Source organism: Aureococcus anophagefferens, assembly GCF_000186865.1.
Source record: "Aureococcus anophagefferens unplaced genomic scaffold AURANscaffold_46, whole genome shotgun sequence".
NCBI classification, from domain to species: Eukaryota; class Pelagophyceae; order Pelagomonadales; family Pelagomonadaceae; genus Aureococcus; species Aureococcus anophagefferens.
The window spans coordinates 41,167-64,005 of NW_008705601.1; the positions used below are offsets into that span (position 1 = coordinate 41,167).

At 59.2% G+C, this 22,839-nt stretch overlaps 5 protein-coding genes across 5 annotated transcripts in view; 1 reads left to right on the forward strand and 4 right to left on the reverse strand.

Annotated features, from left to right (window-relative positions):
* Positions 1-4,586, reverse strand: part of AURANDRAFT_67687 (hypothetical protein) — a gene marked incomplete at both ends in the record, with an annotated part of 6,172 nt that extends 1,586 nt beyond the window's left edge. The window contains 13 exons of the mRNA XM_009043247.1: positions 209-313; positions 512-688; positions 991-1,896; positions 1,939-2,323; positions 2,412-2,459; positions 2,525-2,645; positions 3,344-3,431; positions 3,477-3,659; positions 3,792-3,926; positions 4,000-4,043; positions 4,204-4,275; positions 4,316-4,420; positions 4,463-4,586. Coding sequence (XP_009041495.1) covers positions 209-313; positions 512-688; positions 991-1,896; positions 1,939-2,323; positions 2,412-2,459; positions 2,525-2,645; positions 3,344-3,431; positions 3,477-3,659; positions 3,792-3,926; positions 4,000-4,043; positions 4,204-4,275; positions 4,316-4,420; positions 4,463-4,586 — 2,493 coding nt within the window. The remainder of the gene's footprint in view (positions 1-208; positions 314-511; positions 689-990; positions 1,897-1,938; positions 2,324-2,411; positions 2,460-2,524; positions 2,646-3,343; positions 3,432-3,476; positions 3,660-3,791; positions 3,927-3,999; positions 4,044-4,203; positions 4,276-4,315; positions 4,421-4,462) is intronic.
* Positions 4,587-6,527: 1,941 nt separating this feature from the next.
* On the reverse strand, positions 6,528-8,240 carry AURANDRAFT_67688 (hypothetical protein; the record flags this gene model as incomplete). Its single annotated transcript, XM_009043246.1, has 4 exons — positions 6,528-7,019; positions 7,074-7,637; positions 7,805-8,089; positions 8,145-8,240. 4 exons carry the CDS (start codon positions 8,238-8,240, stop codon positions 6,528-6,530), a joined length of 1,437 nt encoding a protein of 478 aa, XP_009041494.1.
* Positions 8,241-9,099: 859 nt separating this feature from the next.
* AURANDRAFT_67689 (hypothetical protein) lies at positions 9,100-16,215 on the reverse strand (the record flags this gene model as incomplete). The annotated part of the gene is made up of 10 exons (XM_009043245.1): positions 9,100-10,578; positions 10,614-10,679; positions 10,848-11,048; positions 11,151-11,828; positions 12,069-12,876; positions 12,926-13,051; positions 13,153-14,589; positions 14,788-14,902; positions 14,957-15,063; positions 15,149-16,215. 10 exons carry the CDS (start codon positions 16,213-16,215, stop codon positions 9,100-9,102), a joined length of 6,084 nt encoding a protein of 2,027 aa, XP_009041493.1.
* A 969-nt stretch (positions 16,216-17,184) lies between these two features.
* On the reverse strand, positions 17,185-18,573 carry AURANDRAFT_67690 (hypothetical protein; the record flags this gene model as incomplete). Its single annotated transcript, XM_009043244.1, has 1 exon — positions 17,185-18,573. One exon carries the CDS (start codon positions 18,571-18,573, stop codon positions 17,185-17,187), a length of 1,389 nt encoding a protein of 462 aa, XP_009041492.1.
* Positions 18,574-19,708: 1,135 nt separating this feature from the next.
* The window catches only part of AURANDRAFT_67691 (hypothetical protein), a gene marked incomplete at both ends in the record, with an annotated part of 7,500 nt that continues 4,369 nt past the window's right edge, over positions 19,709-22,839 (forward strand). The window contains 2 exons of the mRNA XM_009043210.1: positions 19,709-21,217; positions 21,909-22,820. Coding sequence (XP_009041458.1) covers positions 19,709-21,217; positions 21,909-22,820 — 2,421 coding nt within the window. The remainder of the gene's footprint in view (positions 21,218-21,908; positions 22,821-22,839) is intronic.

A 22,839-nucleotide genomic window follows, 5' to 3' on the forward strand; every position in this document is an offset into this window, starting at 1 on the left:
TTAGTCGCCTACTTGTATCTTTTGTATGAGGATACGTGGAAAAGGTATCCTCTTCTTTCTTTTCTCTTGCACACTTCAGTGACCGAGGAGTCTGGGGGTTGCGTTCGCATCTCACCGCTTAGTGTCGCTAGATCCCCGCCGGTTGGTAGGGCAGTGTAAATATCTACCTTTCTAGTCTACTGCAGTGAAGGCGCTTACATTCCTTTACATAAGCAATGAACTCTATTACAATTAGCTTGAGCTTTTTTTTAAAATATTGTGCCGAGGAGGGTAGGGCAGCCCTGGCGGGTGCTTCATTTGCGCCGAAGGAGGGCTAAAAAAAAAAACGTGCCACCCCGGTCCCCGGGGCCCCGGGAAGCAGCGAGCTGGAGAGACCACCACCAGCAGTTTTATTTAGCTAGATTACACTGGTCGGGTGGTGCACCAGTTGGTGCGTGAGAATCATCTGCAGCTAGTTGAGTTTCCTGATTTTGAAGCAGCTGTGGCGGCGCTGTCGCAAGCTGTTCAGAACCGGGCTGTGGAGACGGGCGTCGAATTGTCGATTTGTGACGAGGAGCGGGCACCTGACCAAGTCGTGGGTGATTTTCGGGTGAATGACAAGGAGTTGAGTGCTCCTGTCACTATGGCACAGGTCCAGAGCATGTTGGATACGCGAGATGCGACCAACGAGCGAGACTTCGAGACGATGCTGGACAAGAATAATGTAACGTTAACAGCCAGCATTACAGAGATAGTGAAGCAGCAACTGACAGAAGCGCTCGCGGCGGCCCGCGAGCGGCCGCCGCAGGCCGCGGCCCCGGCGCCAAAATCCGTTTAGGTAATCTTGATCCTAATAAGAAAACGGGGTTGGTAGAGTTGGGGTTCGTCAGCCTGTCGTGCCTGTTGAAGGTGAAAACCACACTAGAAGAAGACAAGCTTGGAATACCAGAACTTGACGCTAGGTTCAATGTGAGGTTGGCTGTACCAAATATTGCATAGCCACCGAGGCACCGTCCAATAATCAGAGCAGTCCGTGTTCAGCACCTCATACATATCTTGATTGACCGCACTACAACTCTCCTGGCCGCTGTCCTGATACTGTTGAAACTTGTCCCTTAACGCGTTATGTATGCGGATGCTTTTGGCTTGAAATAGCGCGTACGCAGTTTTGACTAAATTCGGAAAAATCATCTTGAAAAATCTCGCCACCGTCGATTCTGATAATTTCTTGTAATTATAAAAATCATCTAGGTAGACGGCGAATGCCATTAAAATCGGGTGGTTGACGTTCCCGGCAAAATACTTGTATGACATCCAAGTCATGACATCCGCTTTATCACCGCGAACTGACAGCGATACACTGGGGCCTTGGATTTTGACTGCGTGCCACGAATACGGGGGATTGATAAGCAAATCCCCGGCGTGTAGCACAACTTGAGATACATGATCCGAAGCATCGATCTCCATCGGCCAAGGTCGGCCACCCTTAATAAGCTGATTTTTATGGAACCAACCGGACGCACTCGGGAAGACGAGAAACGGGGTAACATCAGATGGTACTTCTTCGGTCGTATGCCATAGTTTGTCTCCACACAGTTGAAATAAAAGGTTGGCATCTATCGCATTGTGCCAACTAGACGACACTATAGTGTCATTTGCAGAACCAAAGATAATATGTCCGGGGTAACCTCCCTCCGTGAATAACCCAGGGGCGTACAAGTCCTTCAGCCTCAAGAAGGCATCTAGATGTTCCGGATCCATATTGTTCGTTCCGTATCCGAAGGATCCATACAAAGACTTGTTCGTCATCATCTTCTCGTCTATTGTCTTAATTGTAGAAAGCGTGTTGCCTTCCTGAAAATGACCGACTCGACCGAGATTTGCGTGAATTTTGAGCTGTGGGTCGACGCCCATGTCCTCAAATGCACAACTGTTCGGTGGTATGAACGCGTTACGCACCACAGTCGGTACTTTGAAATCGACAGCCCATCGCAGTATCTGTTTGGGTGTGATCAAGACATTTTCCGTTTCCGCTTGTACGATACGCACTCCTTTATTTGCCAATCCTGGAGAAGCGTTAAACAAAATGTATAGACAGGCTACTCTGCCGGCAAACCCGACCCCGGGGGTCGACATTATTAAATTTTGATGGGTTAGGTAATCCGTGCCTGCCTGCAGGTGATATGTGCGCACACGGCGGCCGGGGAGAGAGAGAGAGTTTCGAAAGCGGGTTGGCTGGCGCATGGGGAACGTCCGCCAACTTTTACGCCGCTGCCAGAGCCCGTACTTTTTTGGGTGCTCCGCGGGGTGCTCAATTTCCGAGAGCACATGTCGACGTGCGCGCCTCCGCGAGTTTTTGTCCGACGGCGTGGGGCGCGCGCGGGCCAACGGCCGGTTGTTGATGCGCGACGTGACGAACGCTGCGGCTGTACCGTGTCAGATCTTGCTCAATAACGACTGGATTGCGACAGATGCGTGGCCTATAAGGTCATGATCGCGTCGACAATCGCTGCGGTCGCTTCGAGCGCGGCCTGCGGCGGGTTACAGTGGGTCATCCACACTTAAATTCAGTTCTAGCATCTCTCGTTCATTCATCTCTGATACTGAGGATTCCGGTTGGGAGCCCTCCTCGACGTTATCGTCTCTATTTGGGTGTCGTCGTAAACCTAGATTTTGTTGTAACGACTCTATCTGTTGATATCCTTCCCTAGCTTGCGATCTGGTAGTGGGGTCGCCACCAGTAGTCCGAGAGTCTACCTTGAAGGGACAATTCCCGCTACATCACTCTCTCGAATTCGTTACACCCGCCGCTCCCTCGCGGCGAGCGCCGTCGCGTGGCGCTCGTACTTGTCCTTGAGCAGGAGGAAGCACTGGTCGCGCCCCCTAAGGCGTGGGCGGCGCGTCAGAGGTCCCCCGCGAGGCGTGAGCGGCGGTGTTGAGGTCCCTTTTGAAGGGCAAGCGGCTGTGTTGAGGTCCCTGTTGAAGTACAAGGTCTGAGGTTGAAGCCCAGGTTATAATATCCCGCCGGCGGGATATGCTAACAGTGTCTGAGGGGTGCACCAGTACGCCGTCACAGCCGAGACCCCGCAGTACAGCCGAAACAAAGCGCTCCGGAACACAGCTTTCCACCGGAACATAGCTTAGCGCGGAATACAGACTCTCGCGCCAGGATAAGCTCTTGCCCTGATTCCCCATGTGTATCATCGGAAAGCTCGCGCCGAAGAATGATAGAATCAAGCAGTAGACACATCAGTATTTGCAGATGAAGACGAGGATGTGGAAAAGGATATGGATGAAGCTGATGATGACGATGATGACAACGATGAAGGTGAAGATGACATTGAAGATGATGATGACATCGAACTCATTGACGAAGGAAGAGCCTTTTGCACTATCCTTGACTTAGCTTCTTTTCGAGCCTTTGCGGCAGCAGCTGGTTCAACAGAAACCACCTGGTAGTAGGATACAACACATCGAAATGTCGATATAGATGCTACCGTGAAAATTAAGCCTATGGGCGCCACCCCAAATGTGCTAGCTCCCAAAACGATGGTGACAACACTAGAGCTAGTGTCCCATACGCCACTGCGAGCCAAGTTCACGACCATTTTATGCCTGAAGGCAACAAGCGCGGGGTTTGCATCGCCTGCTGAGCGCAGTGTCTGAGTGACTTTTCCTGCCTGAAGTTGGAAGAAGGCAGCGCAGCACAAGGCTATGATTGGAACGATAACCATAATCAGTACAACAACATCAGGTTGCCATGCAAAGACTCCATGACCCCAGGATAACGCTCTATGTGCAAGGGCATCTACAAGAAAAGTAACCCATAGTGTAGCATAAAGTTTGATGGGGCTTTCTTTCATGATGGGCCGGGCGGTCGTCATTCTTTTTGAAGCTGTGCTCTCGCCCATCCACATCAATGCCATCAAGATAGTTGTCGCAAGACCCTGGACTTTAAAAGCATAATTCCAATGCACAAAAAATGGTGTAAAGATGCCATACATATTTGTTTTCTTAAACAACGATCCGCTCCAAGCCATATTTCCGAAAAATAAATCTAGAGCCTGCGCAAGATTTGGGGTAATTTCCATCAGAATGACGATTTGTTGTACTTTTAAAGGCAATTTTTTTCTTTCTTGACCTCTGATCATCGCAACTTGATTAGGGAATAGATAGGGCAGAAACTCAAGCGTCAAGTATAGCGTGCACATTGGTACCAAAGACCAAACCATAGTGTATAGAATGCACACACCCCAAAGCTTGTAGTTTCTCCTCTTATCCACAAACTCGACACCCCTACGCCAGTATCCTTTTTTTGTAACCAACTCAAATGGACGATCCTTCTCGAGCATGTGAATCATACTAGTTGCAGTGCACAAGAAATTGATATCAGCGAGAACAAAACTTAATTTATCTCCCCACCATGATTCATAGTCAGCACCTACGGCGCCCCAGTAGCCTACGAGATTGTCATTCTTAAAACTGTGACCGAAGAGAATGGCGACTCTAGCCCGGTGAAGGTTCAGCAGTAAGGCATGCATGTTACAGGCGCCGTTGGGGAAGACGGAATCGAAATCAGTCCCCAAAGATACCGCGTGAGTACGCATGTTGGGCAGTTTTTTTGGTGGGCAGAAAATGCCAGCGGGATTCCCTACTTGTTTCCCATACTCCGAATACAAATGAATGGACAGTCCGTCAGCAGAAGTATCAAAGGGTTCCGCTTTGCGGCCCCAATGTGGTATATATGAACAGTGGTATGTACCATCCCTCACATTTTTGCCGCCTGCATTATTCGAAATCTTGTTTTTATTCAAGTAGTGACCCGCAGTCTCAATCGTCATTAGTAAGGGAGGTTGCTTCGGAGGAAATTTTTTCGTCGCATGTTTTAGTTTGATCATCTTGCTTGTCGGGATGTTTGTCCCGGAGCGGTATTTGGCGCTGGCGAAGGAGGCAAGGAGGCAGAGTTTCATGAACATGATCACGTCATACAGTGCGATTTCTCTATAACCCCCCAGTTAAAGTCGACACCAGCTGCAGGCGCTGTCAAGGTTTCTTCAACGAATGGCCCCGAGCGTATGGCTGCAAAGCCCTGCTTCTCACGATTCCGCAAATCCAATCGGATGAGCTATGGTGAGTTTGAGATGAGCTAGTAGGCAGACCAGAGTGAGACTGCGTTACGGGTATCCTAGGGGGTATCCTGGCTCTTCTGCTCCCCCGCCGCGGCCGGGAAGGCGGAGCGGGGACTGCGAAGCCAGGCCGGGGAATGAGAATGTGCACGCCGCAGCGTGCAGGGAGGCGGGCGGGTGCCACGGCACCGTGCCGGGAAGGAACGGCGGTGCGGCGCGCCCTGTAGGCGCGCCGTCGTGAGGCCGGACAGGAGGCCGGAGAGCGGGAATCGGCGGAGTTTCCTCGCCCTAAAATATGTGGCTTCCTGCTCTAATAGCCAGTCATTTTCACTTCCGTTGAGTTTTCTCAACACTTACATCAACACCATCAACACTGACATCATCATCAGCCTTTCATACAACATCATCAGCATCATCATCAGCATCATCATCAGCCTTTCATAGGGAGGCGGGCGGCAGGAGCGGTCCGTTGGCCAGGTTGGCGCGGTAGGACCGCGGGCCACCAGTCGCAGGAGGCGACGACGGAGGCGCCGCCGTCCTTCGTGCGGCGGCGCGCGCTCTGGTTCCAGGGGTTCAAGTTATCCGCCGCTCGCGAGCGGTGGATCTGCTGCGGGCGGCGCGCCCTGCGCGCAGGCCTGCAGCGGTGTAGCTGCGCACAGCTAGCAGGTGTAGCGCGGTGGCTCACAGCGCGGAAGTGGGCCCATAACCCAGACCAGAGTGAGACTGCGTTACGGGTATCCTAGTGAACCGCCTCCTAGGTGGTTGGGAAATGTTACCATCTCCTATGCGCTAAACGCTCTCCGTAGCGCGAAAATGCCTGACTGCAAGTCAGGTGAAACTCCCCGGTTGGGGGAACGTTGGGGGAACCTCTCTGCTCCCCCGCAGCGAGTCGGGCGTGGCGGCTCTCGCCACGACCGGGAGCTGGGTGAGCACGCGAACCTGGTCTCGAACCCGACCTGTACACTCACAGCGCGCTGTTCCCCCGGCTAAGCTGCCAGCCTTTGACAAGAGCACGAAGTGGGGCCAGCCCGACGGCCAGGTGCGCAACTGGCCCGGGCCGAACGTGGAGGCGCTGACGGCGGGCTGCGACTGGGGCTACGAGCCCTACGCGCAGAATGCCACAGGAAAATCTTCTCCTAGAAAGCTACTTTTACCTTAGGATAGGGCTGGCCGAACGGCATTTTCATAGAAAAAATAGACAACAAATTTTCGTCGGTTTTTGTGAGAATGAAACCCAATGAAAAAAAATGACCAAAATTGTTGTTGAATCTTTTTAAGCTGCGCATCTGCTCTATAACTATAAAACGACAATAGAATTTCGGCATAGAAAAACAAAACTCAAGGGGAATCCATCGCCCAGGCGTGACGGTTACTGAGGGTTGGAATTTGGCTGCTCGACCGGATATGCCAGCGCTGAAGCTGCTAGTGCAGCTCGACATGTGAAGCTCCTAGATCATGGAAGACCGATGACTCGTCCAACACTGATAATTCCACACAGCCTAGAATTTTTTCTGCGTCAATACGATCGCAGTTTTTTACGTCAATACAATCAAAGGTCCTTCTGTACAACCTCCTTAAAATAACCAGTTGGATGCAACTCGCTAAACCTGCAAGGCATGCCACAAATAGACAACCATTTGCAACGACTGAAATTCTGCTCATGTCGATGGATTGGTCTGGCAAGGGAGAACACTCTTGGTCGTAGCCGTGTCCGAGTATGTTGGTAAGTTCCTCCTGAATTGGGTCATATCCGATCCTTCCTCCAGTGGCAGCATGCGCGACCCCTGCGATAGTTTTGCTAAGATATGATTCGACCGGTTGAGATGTAGAGCCAACACTAACCGCAGACGCACTTTCATTCGTCCTACTTATACTGTGTGTGCTACTTGGCGCTGCCGTGGGCGAGCTTAGTACCTATCGAAAGTCACTCAAGTGAGAGGTATATTTCTGGTGGACTCCTTGCCTCACGGCCTCTCTTGGCCTCGTATAAAGTGCAACACGGCAGCCATAACTGTAGGCAATTTGCTGTTGATTTATGCCAGAGACCCATTGGAAGATGGAATCGCGAGTGTAAAGATCCATAACAAGGTCCTCCGGTCCGATTTGCAATTGCAAGATGCCAGCATCGAGGTCTTCTAGGAACCAAGAGGCCCAGGCAGGATCAAACGTGATGGGCGCAATCAGGACTCCTCCGACGTAAGAGATTTCACCAGTCTCAATTGTCGTAGTAGGGATCTTAGTGAAACCGATACTGCGCTTCGCACCATGGTGATTGTAATAGACATTTATTTCAATATTTTGAAGTTCGGCAGCGACATGCATGAAGACTTCTTCAATTTTCATGTAGAGTGAATATTCTACGCTTATCACAGTCCTGGCAATCGTTGTCTCGACACTGAATCTAGTTATACTGACGGGCGACACGAAGATGTCAGGGGAACTAAAATCGAACACAGAAACACCAGTGCCAGCAATGAGAAATAATAAAAAAGCTGAAATAAAGAATGCAAGGCGAATGAATCCTCTGGAAACCTGTCGTAGCTTCAACCACGCCAGCATCTTTGGTTCACGTGTGGTTTTTTTCTTTGCTACAAAAATACCCCAGGCCAGTAACATGCAACCAGCGGCAACAAAAATGATAGCAAATGCTATTAAACAAAATAAACGTGGGTTGGATTTGGCTGCGTCGTACCTCACACCTCTACCCATGCCTTCCAGATCCGTATCTCCGACACCCTCACAAAACCCACACGATTGGGAACAATATCCATCCAAGGATCCACCCGGGTTAAACCGTGTTTCACAATATCCCAAGACACGGTAATTTTGACAGCATTCAAGAGAATCTGAGAAAGTGGCGCACAATCCTCGATGGTATGTCTTGAATAATCCGTCGTCACAGCTTTCGTATCTAGGCTGATCTTGACTCGAGTTACGAGCTTGCACGATGGAAGCGTTTGTAAATTCACTCGCCCTGTTGTTCCCTGTTGTAATAGACTCGTTTGTATCCATATTTAGTAAGCTTGATCACATGGACACCTTGATTGTCCTTTGATTACCCGGGTTAATGGCTAGCGCCCGAAGGGACACGCTCTTCACGCCGCTTCCTATCCTGTTACTACTTGGCGTCGCCATGTTCCTCGAACCTCGAGCCGTCTGCGGCACCGCTCCTAGGACAAAACGTGCGCGGCGCTTTGACGTCCATAAACTACCCCAGGCTCATGTGGGGCGCAAGCGGCGCAGGTAATCTGCGAATAGCTAGCAAGTAGCGCCCCCGCGGAGGTTTGACGTTCACCCTTACATCTCGTTTGACAGCATTGCAAACAACACGTACATGGCTCGAACGGCAACGGGAATTAAACTACTCATTAGCACATGAGGCTCTTCGGCCAACAGCGCGGAGTCATACAAAACTGGACGCGAGCTCTCGCTAAGAAAAAGAAGCTTGGGTGATGATATTGTTCTTTCAGAGGCGTTTGGGCAAGATTCCTGACCCTGAGCGGGAACCGTTGTGACCGGTCAGCGAACATAAGCGCGTCTTTTATCTCCACAAGAGACTCTGGAGACTTTGAGAATTGAAATTCTATTGTAAACTTATACTCATCTAGCATGCTCCTATTCATTATAGGCTCAATGAGCTAAAGTTGCGTTCCCGCCGTGGATTAGTAAGCGCCCGCGATTTTATATGCAGTGTCTTACACTCTTGCCGGGGGAATTAATTTAGCGAATTTGGCCGAGAAAGATGTTCGCAAAGTCGCCGAGGAGCGCCAAAACCTCCGCGCTAGGGGCGTAAAAACGCTGCTGGGAAATGCATTCACCGCTGCTGCGAAATGTACTCATATTGAGGACGGGTGCATTTTTGACAGACCTGTGGGAAGCTCATCATGTGACATATGCTCCATCGTCATGGACTTGGTATGTTCCCCGAGTTCGGCTGATAGGCTATCTGTGCGTCTAATGGGATACAAATACGTCAAAGCAGCACTGTGCTACATCAAATATAAGAGAACTCGATGACATCTTCTTTGATGTTTGCTACAGGAAGGGAGCTGTTTTGCTTCTCCGGAGCCGTGTTTATATGAGTTTCGGTGGCATTAACGAGTTCTGGCGCAGAGCAAGTATTCTTTCTCTGCTCTACGGTGTGCTTCGCAGATGCGTTAACGATACCTGCTTGATGTGCGTGTATCTCTACTTCTCTCGCGCTGTCTCTCTTGTGTTTCAGATCCCTCAAACACAGTCCAAGGCTAACGCTGACAAAGGCAATGCAAAAGACAATCAGGAGCCCCTCTTCTGACGATAAGAGCATCTCATCATCAGTATCATCTGTACTGATGGAATCAAGGTTTGGCGGTCGAGCATGGGGCATCAGACTGGGTTTCGGCGTTGTTGGCGTTGCTGTCGTGGGGGCTGCTGTTGGAGTCTTGGTCAAAGTGGGCTTTAAGCTCGCCGAGGGGACACTCGTCGGACGGGGGTCCGGGCAACGACAGTTGGCACATGTGCACCCAAGTTCTTGGAGATTCTCGCATGTGGTGTCTTCATATGCCAAGATCAGATCAAAGCAGGTATTGTGATAACACTCGGGCTTACACGCATCCACACTTGGGCTATGAGTGTTTGTGGGCGTAAAGGTCACTGTCGGGCTTTTAGAAACGCTCGGACTAGGTGACGGGTTTGGCGAAATTGAGGGCGGTGTGCTGAGAGAAGGCTGTGAGGTACATTGCCCCATGGACACGGCTCCTTGCGATAGACCAATGAGCCCTGATGTCGGGACTTCTCCATAAAATTTGTCATCAAAAACGAAGCGAAACCCCGCAGCATCTAGTTGGGACCCCCCTCCAAAGCGAAAATCGTAGCATCCATCATCAATGCAGACACTGTCTTCCTTATAGAACCCATCATCAAAGGTGTATGTGAGGAATAAATAGTCAGATTTGATATCAAGGACATTATCGTTCCATCCATTGCCCAGTATGCTAAGAGATTCCAGATGGTAGCAAGTGGTAGCTCTAGGCGTCGGTTCTGGTGTCAAAGTTGGGCCTGGTGTCGAGGTTGGATGCCGAGTTGGAACATTGCTCAAGCTGGGCGGCCGTGAACATGCATTCTCTAAAATTTTCCCTCCACTCAGCTGGACTGTAATTTCACCATATGCAGTGCCTGATACTGTATCGAAGGGGTCTTCGATCATGGTCAGAGTCCAGTCAATTTGATCCAGATTTCCATACGGGTTACCCCCGACCTTGACACGATAGCAGCCATCATCAGCGCAAACATACCTCTCGCTGAAAGATCCATCCGCGAGAGTCAACGTGCCAGAGATAATGGTATTGCCCAACTCGTCCACAAAGTGATACTGATTACCAGACCAACCGTCTCCGGTGTAATCAAAAAGTTCAAGCTTGTAGTGGGAACAGCCCCAGCCAAAAGATGTGCAAAACGACAGTAAGACAATGCTCAGATATGCTCTCATGGAAACCTTCGAGGTGCGAACTGATTAATATGGCGAATCACTAATGTCCGTATAGGTTCAATTTGCTTTATCTTATCATCGAATAGAGAGATAGAGAGACTTCTAACCTAAGCGGTTGGAGGTGGAGAGCCTCCGATCCCATTAGTCCTCCGGGCTAGAGTAGGGAGTCTTACCTAGTTATTACCATACCCTAGTCCTAGAGCTCATTCTAACCCTCGGACGGAACGAGAACCTTTCAAGACGAAGCTATGGTTCGAGCGTCTGTATCGGCCCACAGCCGCGCGATAATGCGGAATTATGCAACGATCCCAGCAGTGGACACGGTCGACGGGCGCATCCAGCTCGCGTTCTCCGACGCAATCAACTTCGTCCGCCGCAAATTCGATCCGTCGGTCGTCAGGGGCCGCATCGGCGACTACGACCTCTCCGTGGGCGTCTCCCTCCAGGACCGCGAGGACGCCGGCGACGATGTAGACCTGCTCAACGCCATCAAGATTGCCGAGATCTCGATTCGCAAGGGCCGCGGCGACAGCGTGACGGTGTTTGCGACGGAGAAGCCGCGTCCGTTAACTACGAACCTCGTCCTCCAGGGCTCGGTCGCCGACGCCCGCGAGGGCGCGGCGCGCTTGGAGACGACGCTCCGGGCGAGTTCTGGCGGCGCGGGCTCGGGCGACGAGGAGGACGTGGAGGAGGAGAGCGGCGGCGAGAGCTCGGACGACGAACTCGACGAGGCCGAGACGAACTTCCGCAGGAAGGCGCGCATGCTCGAGAGCCAGGCCAAGGCCGCCTACGGCTACACGAAGACGTGGACGGGCAACAACTTCGAGGACACGGAGACGCTGGCCGTGGACGTCGTGGACATCACACGCACCCGAGCGACCACGACGACCCGGGCTGCGTCGGGCAGCGAGCAGCTGTTCGCGCGGTGCAACGTGTGCCACAACGAGGGCAAGCTCTACGAGATCACGGGGAGCGTCAAGGCGTGCATCGACTACCACATGAAGAAGAAGCACTCGACGTACTGCAACAGCGGCAACGCGCCGGACCTCGAGAAACACCAGAGGCAGAGCATGACGGAGTTCCTGGCGTCCGCGGTCGTCGCGGCGACGCCGAGCCCCGTCGCCCAGACGCCCGTGAACGACACCTTCGAGATCATGCTCACCAAGGTGGACGGCTCGAGGATGACGGTGTGGGACTCGGAGAAGGACGAGCAGCCGGATTACCCCTACTCGGCGGCGAGACTCGAGTTTGGGCGTCTACGGCACACGATGCACGCTGGGGAGACCCTGGAGCTCTTCAAGAACGACGACGAGGAGCCCACGTTGCAGAAGAAGAAGGACGGACCTCGTCGGGCCTCGTCGGAGGCCCCTAAGAAGAAGCGCGGACCGCCGAAGAACAAGTCGAAGAAGAAGCGTGGAGGCTCGCAAAAGAAGCGCAAAGCTTCGAGTTAATCATAGCTACACTACGGACTAGAGCTGGTAGCCTCTGAGGAGCACGTTTCGCTTCCGCTTCCGGCCCCCGCCGGAGGGCTCGTCGTCGCTGTCGTCGTCGTCGTCGTCCGACGGCGGCGGCGTGTCGTCGAGGTCGCCGCCGTGGCGCCAGATCGAGGTGAGCCGCTCGGCCTCGTCGTCGTAGACGCGGAACGACGCGATTCGGCGCGACGCGTCCTTGTTGTACTCCACCGCGAAGATCTTCTCCTTGCGCACGCCGGCGCAGATGTTCCGCGCCTCGACCTCGACCCAGGCGAACCGGCTCGTCTCGTAGGCCACGCTGTTGGTCTCCTCGTCGCGCTCGCCGTCGTCGCGCTGGACGTAGAGCCGGACGGACGGCCGCGGCGGCTCCATCGTCCGCGTCGTCGCGCGCGTCGTGCCACGGCCCGTCTCCGTGGAGACGCGGACCAGGGACTCCTTGAGCTGCGCCAAGCGGGCGTCGCCGTCGTAGTCGACGATGACGAGGTCGCCCGCGCGGAAGAGGAGCGTCCGCCGGTCGCCGCCGCGGCCCGCGTCGGCGAGCGGCGCGTCGTCGAGCGCGAGCTGGCGAGCGCGCACCTCTTGGTCCGCGACGCCGGCGGAAATCGGCGCCCAGCGCGCGTCGACGTAGGCGCCCGGTCCCTCCATGCCGCGGGCTTTGGGCGGCGCCTGGCGCTTCCCTTTGAGCCGCTCCGCGACGCCCCGCATGAGCGCGGCGTCCGCGACGGCGGTCTTCCGCTCCGCCTTCGCCTCCTTCGAGCGCCCGCGGCGGCCGGCCTTCTGGAGCGTGTAAATCTCCGTCGCGGCGCGCGCGCCGTCGCAGCTGTAGTGGTCCCTGCGGGGGCCGGGGCGCGTCGAGCGCGAGCGATGGGTTTTCCGCGGACGCGGGCGCGTGCCTCGACGCCGGGGAGGTCATGTAGGAGAAGCCGCAGGGGTTCCTTCGCTTCATGTCCTCGTGGATCGCCTTGGACCGCGCGAGCAGGTACTGGAGCACGTAGGGCATCGGCCACCTGAACGTTTCCATGGTCTGCCAATCACGCGCCGCGCGCCGCGCGAGGAGCGCCGGGAAGGAGACGCCGCGCCGCGCAGCGCCCGCATGGTAGAGAAAAACTTCTCGTTCCTGGGGGTCCCGAACACGGCGGCGCGGACCTCGCGCGCGACGTGCGCGGGGACGCCGAGCGCCGCGAGCGTCGTGATGACGCGCTCGTAGAAGCCGATTTTGCAGGACACGCACGCCCGCACACAGGCCGAGACGTTCCCCACGGGGCCCTGCGCGTCGGCGCCGCGTCGTCCCGTCACCACGTAGTTCTGGTGGTGGAGCTCGCATAAGAGCTCGTCGAGGGCCCGCGTCGCCTTCACGGCGTCCGCGAGGGACGTCGTGTGCGCCGCGGCGTCGGCGGTGTGCTCGAAGGAGCAGGCCCACGACGCGACGGTGGACATGACGCGGTGGACCCACGGATAAATGTCCGTAAGGAGCCTTAGCTGCCCGGCCGCGGTCTCCGCGAAGACGATGGACTCGCCCACTTGACAACAGAACGTCGGCCCCTGGAGCGCGCAGGCCGTCGCCCTGCCGCCGATGCTCAACGCGCCGCGCTTCTGCGTGCCCGCGATCCGCGTCGGAGGGCCGCCGCCCGCCTTCAGCTGCCAGATGCAGTTCTGCGACTCGTCCACACCGTAGATGATCATCGGGTCGGGCGACCACGAGACGCCCCGGAACTTCGCGTTGTCGAAGGTCGGCAGCCGCGTCACCGTCCATAGGCCCTTGGCGCGGTGCAGCACGACGATGCAGCGCGTCATCGCGACGGCGACCGTGTTGTCGTCCTTGGCGGAGATATCGCCAACCTCGTCCTCGCCGACGAAGATCTTCGTCGCGATCCCGTTGCCAGGGTCGCTGAGCACGATGGCGAAGGCCGCCTTGGCGAGGCGGTCCGTCGCGAAGAGGCCGAAGCCCGACGTCGCGAGCCCGTAGGGCCGCAGGACGAGAGAGCCATGCACTCCCTCTGCGGCTGAGAGCGTGAGCTCTTGTCGCTTTCGCCTCTTTGAAGTATTTGTTGCAGTCAATGTTGCATTATTGCCGTCCCCATCGCCGTCGCCCGCCCCGTCGTCCGTCGCCGTTCGTCGTCGCGGGTCGAGCGCAGATGCGACGTCGACGAAGACGACGGAGCCCGCGCGGCCGCTCGCGAGCGCGCCGCACGCGACGTACGCGACGTCGCCGCGGAGCGCGACGCCCGTCGGCTCCACGAGCCCGGAGAGGACCATGGCGTTCGGCGCGGGGATGTCCATCATCTTCAGGCTCCTCAGCTCGCCGCGGCCCTTGTCCGTGTACAGGAGCACGCCGGACTTCGCGTCCCAAATGGCGAAGTTCCTGAAGGTGAGAAGCATATGGCTGTAGCTGGTGAGAAGTGGAAGTCTTTGAGCGATGATGAGCGCGAGCCTTTCATTGAGATGAGCGAGACGTCCAAGGAAGTTGCTAAGGAGTTCAAGGAATTCATGGCTGAGAATGAGAGTGTGATTCGTGAAGAGGTTGCTGATGCGTTGGCGAAGGAGACTGATGAGAAGAAACAGAAGAAGTTAATCACGCAGCAGGCAGCTGAAAAGTGGGCGATTTACAAGAGCAAGTAAAATAAAAAACAACAACAAACAATAAAAAAACAGAAAAAAACAATATAAGATAAGATAAAAAACGAAACAAAAAAACAAACCCCTGTTTTTTTTTTATATATTCGATTATTTAATGTCAACTTACTGTGAATTTTTTGAAAGACCAACTGGAGACAATTCATGTAGAATTTCAAAAGATCCAAGTAAAGATTCACAAAATTGTGAAATCAATGATAAAACGAAAAGATGTCGTATTAAACCTTCATTGAAAAAGACTTTACGTATCAACGCGTCAAACAAAAAAACAAATAAACCCACAGCACCAGCCCCCACAGCTGCAGCAGCACCAGCACCAGCACCAGCGCCATGGATGCCCTCACCCAAAACATCATCCAAATTGAGCGATTCCGCACGCACCAATCTAAAAAAATATGAGGGTCAAATCAAAGACTGGGAGAGTTTCAAAAAGGCGATGAAAGTTTCGTACAGTGAAATAATAACAAGACATGAACCATATGGTGTCGGCCGGCGAGCCGGCGTCCTGATTATGCCCAAGCACAACGCAGGAGTAGCATACTTCGTTCTTCGCCTCGCAGGTCGAGCACACGCGGAGTTGCCAGCTTGGCAACCCGTCGTGCTCCTCACACGTGTGGCCCCAGCCGAGCTCGCGCTCCGCGACGGCGCACTTGTCGCAGTAGATGTCGCACATGGCCTCGGCGTCGGCCATGGAGCCGCCGGTCTGGTGGGCCTCGAGCACGCAACCGAAGCAGGCGACGATGGGCAAGTATCGCGCGACGCCCGCGATGATGGTCGCCGCGCCGCCGCCGGGCGACTTCATCGACGCGCCCAGATGGCCCACGACGGCGCCGTCGGCCGTGGCGATCATGTACTCGTCCATCTCGACGGCCAGCGGGTCGTCGGCGAGGTACTTGCGCAGCCCGTCGTCGTCGAGCGCGTCGAGCTGGCGCCCGCGCTCGATGCCGTAGGGCCCGGAGGCGGCCCCGAAGTTCATGCCGCTCTCCTCGTCGAACATGTGCCCCTGCTTGATCAGCATCCCGTCCGCGGACGTCGCCGCGAGGCAGATGCGCTTGCGGACCGTGTGCATGTATGTAGTCTTCGCGCGCCGCGCGGCGTGCATGAAGTTGAGCAGGTCGTAGAGGATCACGGTGTCCATGGTGTCGTCCGTCGCCGGGAACCAGCGGCGCACGGTGTCCGGGTGATAGGCGCCAGAGTTCAACCGCGCGACGTAGTCGCGGTTCGACAGCGGCTCGTCCTCGCCCGTGGCGCCCGCGCCGTGGAGCAGGTAGGAGGCGGACCTGCCGCACCGCGACTGGAGCGTCGCCTGGAAGGACTTGAGCGCCTCGAAGTCGTACTCGCGCTCGACCCGAAGCTTGCCCAGGCCAATCAAACAGAATCTGTGGAAGGACTGCACTGCGACGTGCGACTCGTCGAAGATGCCGAGGTTGTGGCACGTCTGCGCCGCCACCGCGACGGGGCAGAGCTGCACCGGCACTTCGACGCTCGCGCCGGGCAGCTGCGACGCCGCGCTCTGCACCGCGTCGCCCGAAATCATGCCGAACTTTCGCGTTGACACGTCCGTCGCCCACTGCAAAGGTTTGAGGTTTGGGGCTGCCGGAAGATCTTGGTTTGCGTTTAATACTCGGAGGCCAAACGTGCCGCCCCGGCTGTCGCGAGCATGGACATCATGGCGTATGAGTTGAGGGAGTTTATCTACCAGCGTAGCTCGGCCATCCTGGCTAGAAACGATGCGACTGCCCTGAAACAATACCTCGACGGGAAGGACGCGGCGGTCGAAGAGCATGGGGAGTTTTCGGTGAGCTGGCATCTCAGGGGCTTGCTGAGCGATTTTATTGTACGCAGCAAGGTCGGGCGCTCTAGAGCTGAGTGCGTTAAGCTTCTTCTGCGCGCTGGTGCACAGCCTTTACAAAATCACCTCTTCATGTGCCGTGATCCTGCGATTATGGCGACGCTCCTCGCTCACGAGCCGCACATGGTCAACGCTCGTTTAGCCGGGAATACCGTCGTCATGGAGGCTTGTTGTGTCGGTCCGACGGAATTACACTCCCACGGCTGGTCCGGCGCTCTCAGCATGGTCCGACTGCTACTCGCCCGCGGCGCCGACCCCGCACTCTTGAACGACGACGGCGACGACGCCGAGCACTTCGCTCGGACGCGCTTCTGGGAGTGTCCGACGGAGCTGAGCGACGATGACACACAGGCGTTCCTCAGACTCAAGGATCTACTCGTCGGCGTGAGGAGGGCGGGCGGCGCAACGGAGTTCCTGAAAGCGCCGCGCGTGCAGCTCGCGCGCCTCCGGCTCCTCGTCGCGCGCGGCCGCGCGCAGCCGCCATCCTTCGCGTCGCCCAAGAACGTCGCCGTCCTCGCGAGGCTCTTCGGCTGCGCCCCCGAGGGGAAGCGGTTCCGCCCGCTCCCGAAGGAGATCTTCTGGCACGTGCTCACCTACTGGCGCGCGGCCCGCGACGACCACCTCGACTTCACGGCGGCGTGGCCCGAAGACTAACTACCGTGTCTTCTTCTTCGCGCGGCGGCACGCCACCAGGAGCGGGTCGCCGTCGTCGAGCGCCGCGTAGGCGACGGGCTTGCCGAGGCCGGGCGTCTCGTCGAAGAAGGGCCGGTCCGGGCTGTGCCAGTAGACCCGGCGCAGCGCGCCGCAGTCGACGCCCGCGAGGGCGACGGCGGCGGCGGCGCCGCCGAGGTCGTCGAGGACGTCGCCGAGGCGGAAGCGCGCGCGGAGCCGGCCGACTAACAGTCGCCAGTAGCGGTCGAGGCTGCCGCCCGCGAGGAAGGTCTCGTGGACGGCGCCCGCCGCCGCCGCCAGCGCCGCCTCGCCCGCGTCGAGGGCGTCGAGGGCCGCGCCGGCGGACTTTTCGTCGAGCGCCGCGTGCGTCTCGCCCTCGCGGAGCCCCGGGTAGTACCATTCGACGGCGGACCCGTCCCAGAGCGCGACGGCGCCCCCGAGGGGCCAGAGCAGGTTCAGGTTCCGCGAGTAGGAGCCGCCCATGGTCCCCGGCAGGTTCAGGTAGCGGCGCCACCTGGAGAACTCCGACGCGTTCACGAAACCGCCCGTCGGCGCCGGGATCTTTCCCGTCGACAGGTCGACCATCGCCTTCGTGTAGGGGAACTCGCGGGCGCAGGCCTTCGCGTCGGGCGCGTCGAGGCCGTGGGTCACGCGCACGTCGTAGCGGTCCGGGTGTTGCGCCGTGAGCGTCAGCGCCGCGACGCGCGCGACGTTGCCGGGCCCGCACGCCGACCGCACGCTTCCGCAAAAGAGTAAAGAATACGACATATTTGAAGATGTAGGTATGATTGATAAGATTGTAAAGCAGGTCGGCCAGAAGAGCCGCGGGTCCCGGTCGTCCCAGGCGGGGATCGCCGCCCGCCATGTCGCGACGCGCGCGTCCCACTCGTCGACGTGGGCGAAGTAGGGGTTCGGGATGAGCACGCCCGTCTGGTTGAAGCCTCCTTGCTTCGCGATGGCGAGGCACGGCACGCGGCGGCCGACGCGCCTGCAGTGCGCGCCCGTCGCGGCGACGTCCCAGGTCGCGACGAAGTTGGGGAAGGGCTCGCGCTTGAGCATGGAGAGGATCGTCGAGAAGAGGTAGTGGGGCTTGTGCTTGATCTTCGAGTCGTGCGCGTCGGAGACGTAGAGCGTATTCTCGACGACCGCGAAGAACGACGCGTCGCGGGCGAAGATCTCCGCGGCGCGCGTCGCCGCGGCGTCCGCGGACGGCACGGCGTCGTAGGCGCGCAGCGACCGGTCGAGCTCGAGCTCGACGCGCCGCCAGGCGTCGCTCGCGGCGAAGGAGGCGCCGTGGAGCCGCGCGAGCTCCTCCTGCGGCCGCCACGCGCCGCGCGCCGCGGCGAGGAGCGCGAGCAGGCGCAGCGCCATGTTAGATGTCGTGTGGCAGCTCTACGGCGCGTCGCTGGCTGCGTGTAAGGCGCGCAAATAGGCACAGGTCTCCGTCCATTGTGCTCTCACCTTTTTGCCACTTCGCCGGGGCTCGCGAGCGCCTTCTCCTCGACACGGGCGACGGCACCGAGATGCGGCGCTTCCTCTTCGGGGCGAACCGCGCGTGGGCGTTCGGCGGGGCTACCATCCCCGAGACCGGCCCTGGCGGGTCGCGCGGCGAGACGGTCCTCTTACACGAGAAGACCCCGGGCGGGCTCTGGTTTTGGTTGAGCGTCGCCGTCGGCCTGGGTAGCGACGGTCAAATTTACGCCATGTTGAAGAAGGACGTGCCGGGGCTGCTCGCCGCAGTCGCCAGTAAGTTCGGAGCGGCCTTTTCCGCGGGCATCGGAGCGATTCGGGCCCGAGCCAAGGCGCGATGGAACTCTCGCGTCGTCGTCGTACCGCTCGAGGACCCGAAAGCAACATCTGCGACCAACAGCCCGCGAGCGAGGCCCTTCGCCGAGGCCGCGGTTTCTGCGACGCCCGGAGCGATTGTTCTTCCTTTGCTCCGGCGCTCCCAAGGCGGCGTCACGAAAGTCGCGCGGCGCCGCGGCGACGACGCGCCGGCGGGCCTCGGGCTCGAACTTGGTTCTCTCTGCGTCGATCGCCTCCTTCTTTCGTCTCTCCGACCAAGCGACACGGTTGTCGTTCTGGCAGAGGACACGCACGCAGACGTCGCCGGCGCACTGCGCGTGCTGGCCGCCGCAGACATTCCAGCACAGCCCTTGGTGGTCTTCAGACAAAAAACAACCGCGTATCGATGCTCAACGCAGTCGCTGTTGAGTAAGGAGATGCGCAGCTGGCGCGTGCCAGCGTCTGGAACGCGCGCCACCCGGGGCAAGACGCGCGACGCGCCGCGCTCGACGCGAAAAACATCGCATTATTCACTGGTGGAACCTTGAATGCAACTTTCATTCACGAAATGTAACGATGGCCGTTCCGCAGGTCCGACAGTCTGTTTCGCAACACGCTAATACGATGGCAGGGCGGCAGCGACGCGCGCTGCGGCGACACGGGCGGCATCCTTTACGAGAGCCTCAACCTGCTGACCGCTGTGACGTACCGAGGCTCCCACATGCCGGAGGAGGCGCTATGGGCGGCGGCCAAGGACCGCTTATCGGCGCTCATCGAGGCGGGCGACGTCCGCGGCGCGTTGGCGCTCGTGCGCAAGCTCCTGCGGCCGCGCGCCGTGCAACACGCGAACGCGGGCGCCAAGGGCGAGCTGCCCGACGACTTGCAGGAGCACTACGATTCGTTCGCGGTGCGGCGAAAGCGCAGCCGGGACGACGAGGCCGTCAAGGAGGCGTTCATCGACAGCTTCGAGTCGTTGGTCCTCTTGGTCAACGCCGACGGCGAGGGCCGGCAGCAGTTCTTGCGGGCTACTCTCTGGCCTGCAGAATCCAGGATGATCGACGGGAAGCGCGGCTGCAACCGAGCGTTGGTCGCCGGCGGGAACAACTGGAACTGCTTGGTCGTCGACAAGGACGGCTCGTTGTGCCTAGCGAATCAGACGAAAGCGGCGAAGGAGAAGCATCGTTTGGCGATGGACCCTACGGCACACGCGCGTCGGGATGCCTTCAAGGAGACCGACGCCTCCCGCGTCGAGGTCTACGAGATGACCGGCGACGAGCTCGCGCTCGAGTACCACGCCCGCGGCGCGACGAAATCGACGACGTATGCCAATTCCAATTTGTTGAAGCGCGAACTCGCGGAGCGCCTGTGGGCGCTGCGGCGCGAGATGCGCGGCGAAGCCCCGGCGCCGTTCCCGTTCGCGGACAAATTCGAGGCGGCACACGCGCGTCGGGTTGCTTTCGAGGAGACCGACGCCTCCCGCGTCGAGGTCTACGAGATGACCGGCGACGAGCTCGCGCGCGAGTACAACGCCCGCGGCGCGACGAAAGCGACGACGCATTCCGGAACCAATTTGACGAAGCTCGAACTCGCGGAGCGCCTGTGGGCGCTGCGGCGCGAGATGCGGGGCGAAGCCCCGGCGCCGTTCCCGTTCGCGGACGAGGTGCACCAGTTTTTCGGCGGGGACCCTACGGCACACGCGAGTCGGGCGCGTCGGGAGGCCTTCGAGGAGACCGACGCCTCCCGCGTCGAGGTCTACGAGATGACCGGCGACGAGCTCGTGCGCGAGTACCACGCCCGCGGCGCGACGAAAGCGACGAAATTTTGCAACATCCGTCTGTCAAAGCGCGAACTCGCGGAGTGCCTGTGGGCGCTGCGGCGCGAGATGCGGGGCGAAGCCCCGGCGCCGTTCCCGTTCGCGGACAAATTCGAGGCGGCACACGCGCGTCGGGTTGGTTTCGAGGAGACCGTCGCCTCCCGCGTCGAGGTCTACGAGATGACCCCCGACGAGCTCGTGCGCGAGTACCACGCCCGCGGCGCGACGAAAGCGACGACGTATTCCAATTGCAGCAAATTGTTGAAGCTTCAACTCGCGGAGCGCCTGTGGGCGCTGCGGCGCGAGATGCGGGGCGAAGCCCCGGCGCCGTTCCCGTTCGCGGACCATATCGCCGCGCGTTGCGCCGCGGCGCGCCAGCGGAGCCGCGTCGAGCGGCCGCTCGCGGCGGCCGCTCCGGTGCCGCGCCGGTCGGGCCTCCGCAGCTCCGCCGGCGGCGCCGCGGCGGCCGCCGCTCCGGCGGTGGCCGCTCCTCCGTCTTCGCCGCCGCGCTACGCGCCGCCGTCCCCCGCGGACGCGCCGCTGTCCCCCGCGGACGCGCGGTCGCCGCCGCGCCAGCGGAGCCGCGTCGAGCGGCCGCGCGCGGCGGCCGCTCCGGTGCCGCGCCGGTCGGGCCTCCGCAGCTCCGCCGGCGGCGCCGCGGCGGCCGCCGCTCCGGCGGTGGCGGCTCCTTCGTTTTCGCCGCCGCGCTACGCGCCGCCGTCCCCCGCGGACGCGCCGTCGCCGCCGCCGCTGCGCAGCGGCGGGTCCTCGTCGTCCGGCGTCGAGGCGCGAGACCGACTCCGCGCCTGCGCCCGCGCGAGCGTCCCCTACTTCGCCGCGGAGCTCCGGGCCGGTGTCGCCTTCGACGACGCTCAGGCCGTCTTCATGCGGGAGGTTTCCTCCCTTTTGCGCGAGTTAAGCTTCTAATCCGCCTCGGTGAGCCCACGCGCCGCCGCTGGGGAACGAGTCAACGAGCCGGTGCGAGGTGCGCGATCGCGGCAACATGCTCGGCCGCGGCAGTGGCCGCGGCCGACCGACGTTGAAGAGCTTGGTCTGCGATGTTTCCCTCTCGCGCCGCAGCATGGCGCAACTAGACCACAGAACTTAGGCCACAGACGCACCTGCCACAGGCCATAAGGCGCGAAGAGCAAGAACAAAACGCTACGCACCACACAGACACACCAAAACCACCATGCTCGCGTCCGGGACGCCCTTCTTCCAGGAGTTCCACTGCGTTCTCCAGGACGACGCGTTGGGGTTGCTCATCAAGCCCATGAACGACATCCCCGTGGTCCGGGGCCTGAAGCCCGGCGCCGACGGCATGCCGGGCGCGGCCGAGCGCGCGGGCGTCACCGTCGGGAGCATCCTCGTCGCCGTCAACGGCCGCGAGACGCTCCGCGAGGGCTTCAAGGCGACGATGCTCGCGGCGAAGACCGCGAGCCGCCCCGTGACCCTGGGCTTCCGGCGCCTCCACGCGGTCACGGAGCCCGTACCGGAGCAGGGCCCGCGGCCCGCGCGACGCTACTGGCAGGGCTACCTCTTCGCGCGCTTCGCGGCCGCGCGGAGCTGGACGGGCCGCTTCTACGTCCTCCGCGAGGACGGCGAGCTGCGGGCCTACCCGGGCAAGGACCTCGTGGACGGCGGCCACGTGGAAGACTTGAGAGTCGTCCACGCGCCCCTGCGGGCGTCGGCGGAGGACGTCGCGGCGGCCGCGCGGACCGTGGGCGACTTGGGCGACGACGGCCGCGGGAGCCTGGACCCGCGCGCGTTCGCGGCGCCCGTCGTCGACGGCGACGTCGGCGCCGCGCGCGACGGGCCGAGCGACGCGACGCGCTGGGCCTTCTTCCGCGGCGAGACGCCCGAGGCGCGCCTGGACTGGATCGCGGCGCTGACGACCTTGGCCGTCGCGTTCGAGGAGAAGGGCGACGACGACGGGTCGTCCGCGGACGCGGGCGCGACGACGGTGGCCGTTGGATTAGCATCCGCCAAGCGCGAGGTCGCGCGCCAGGGCTACCTCTGGGTCAAGGCCGTCAAGGGCG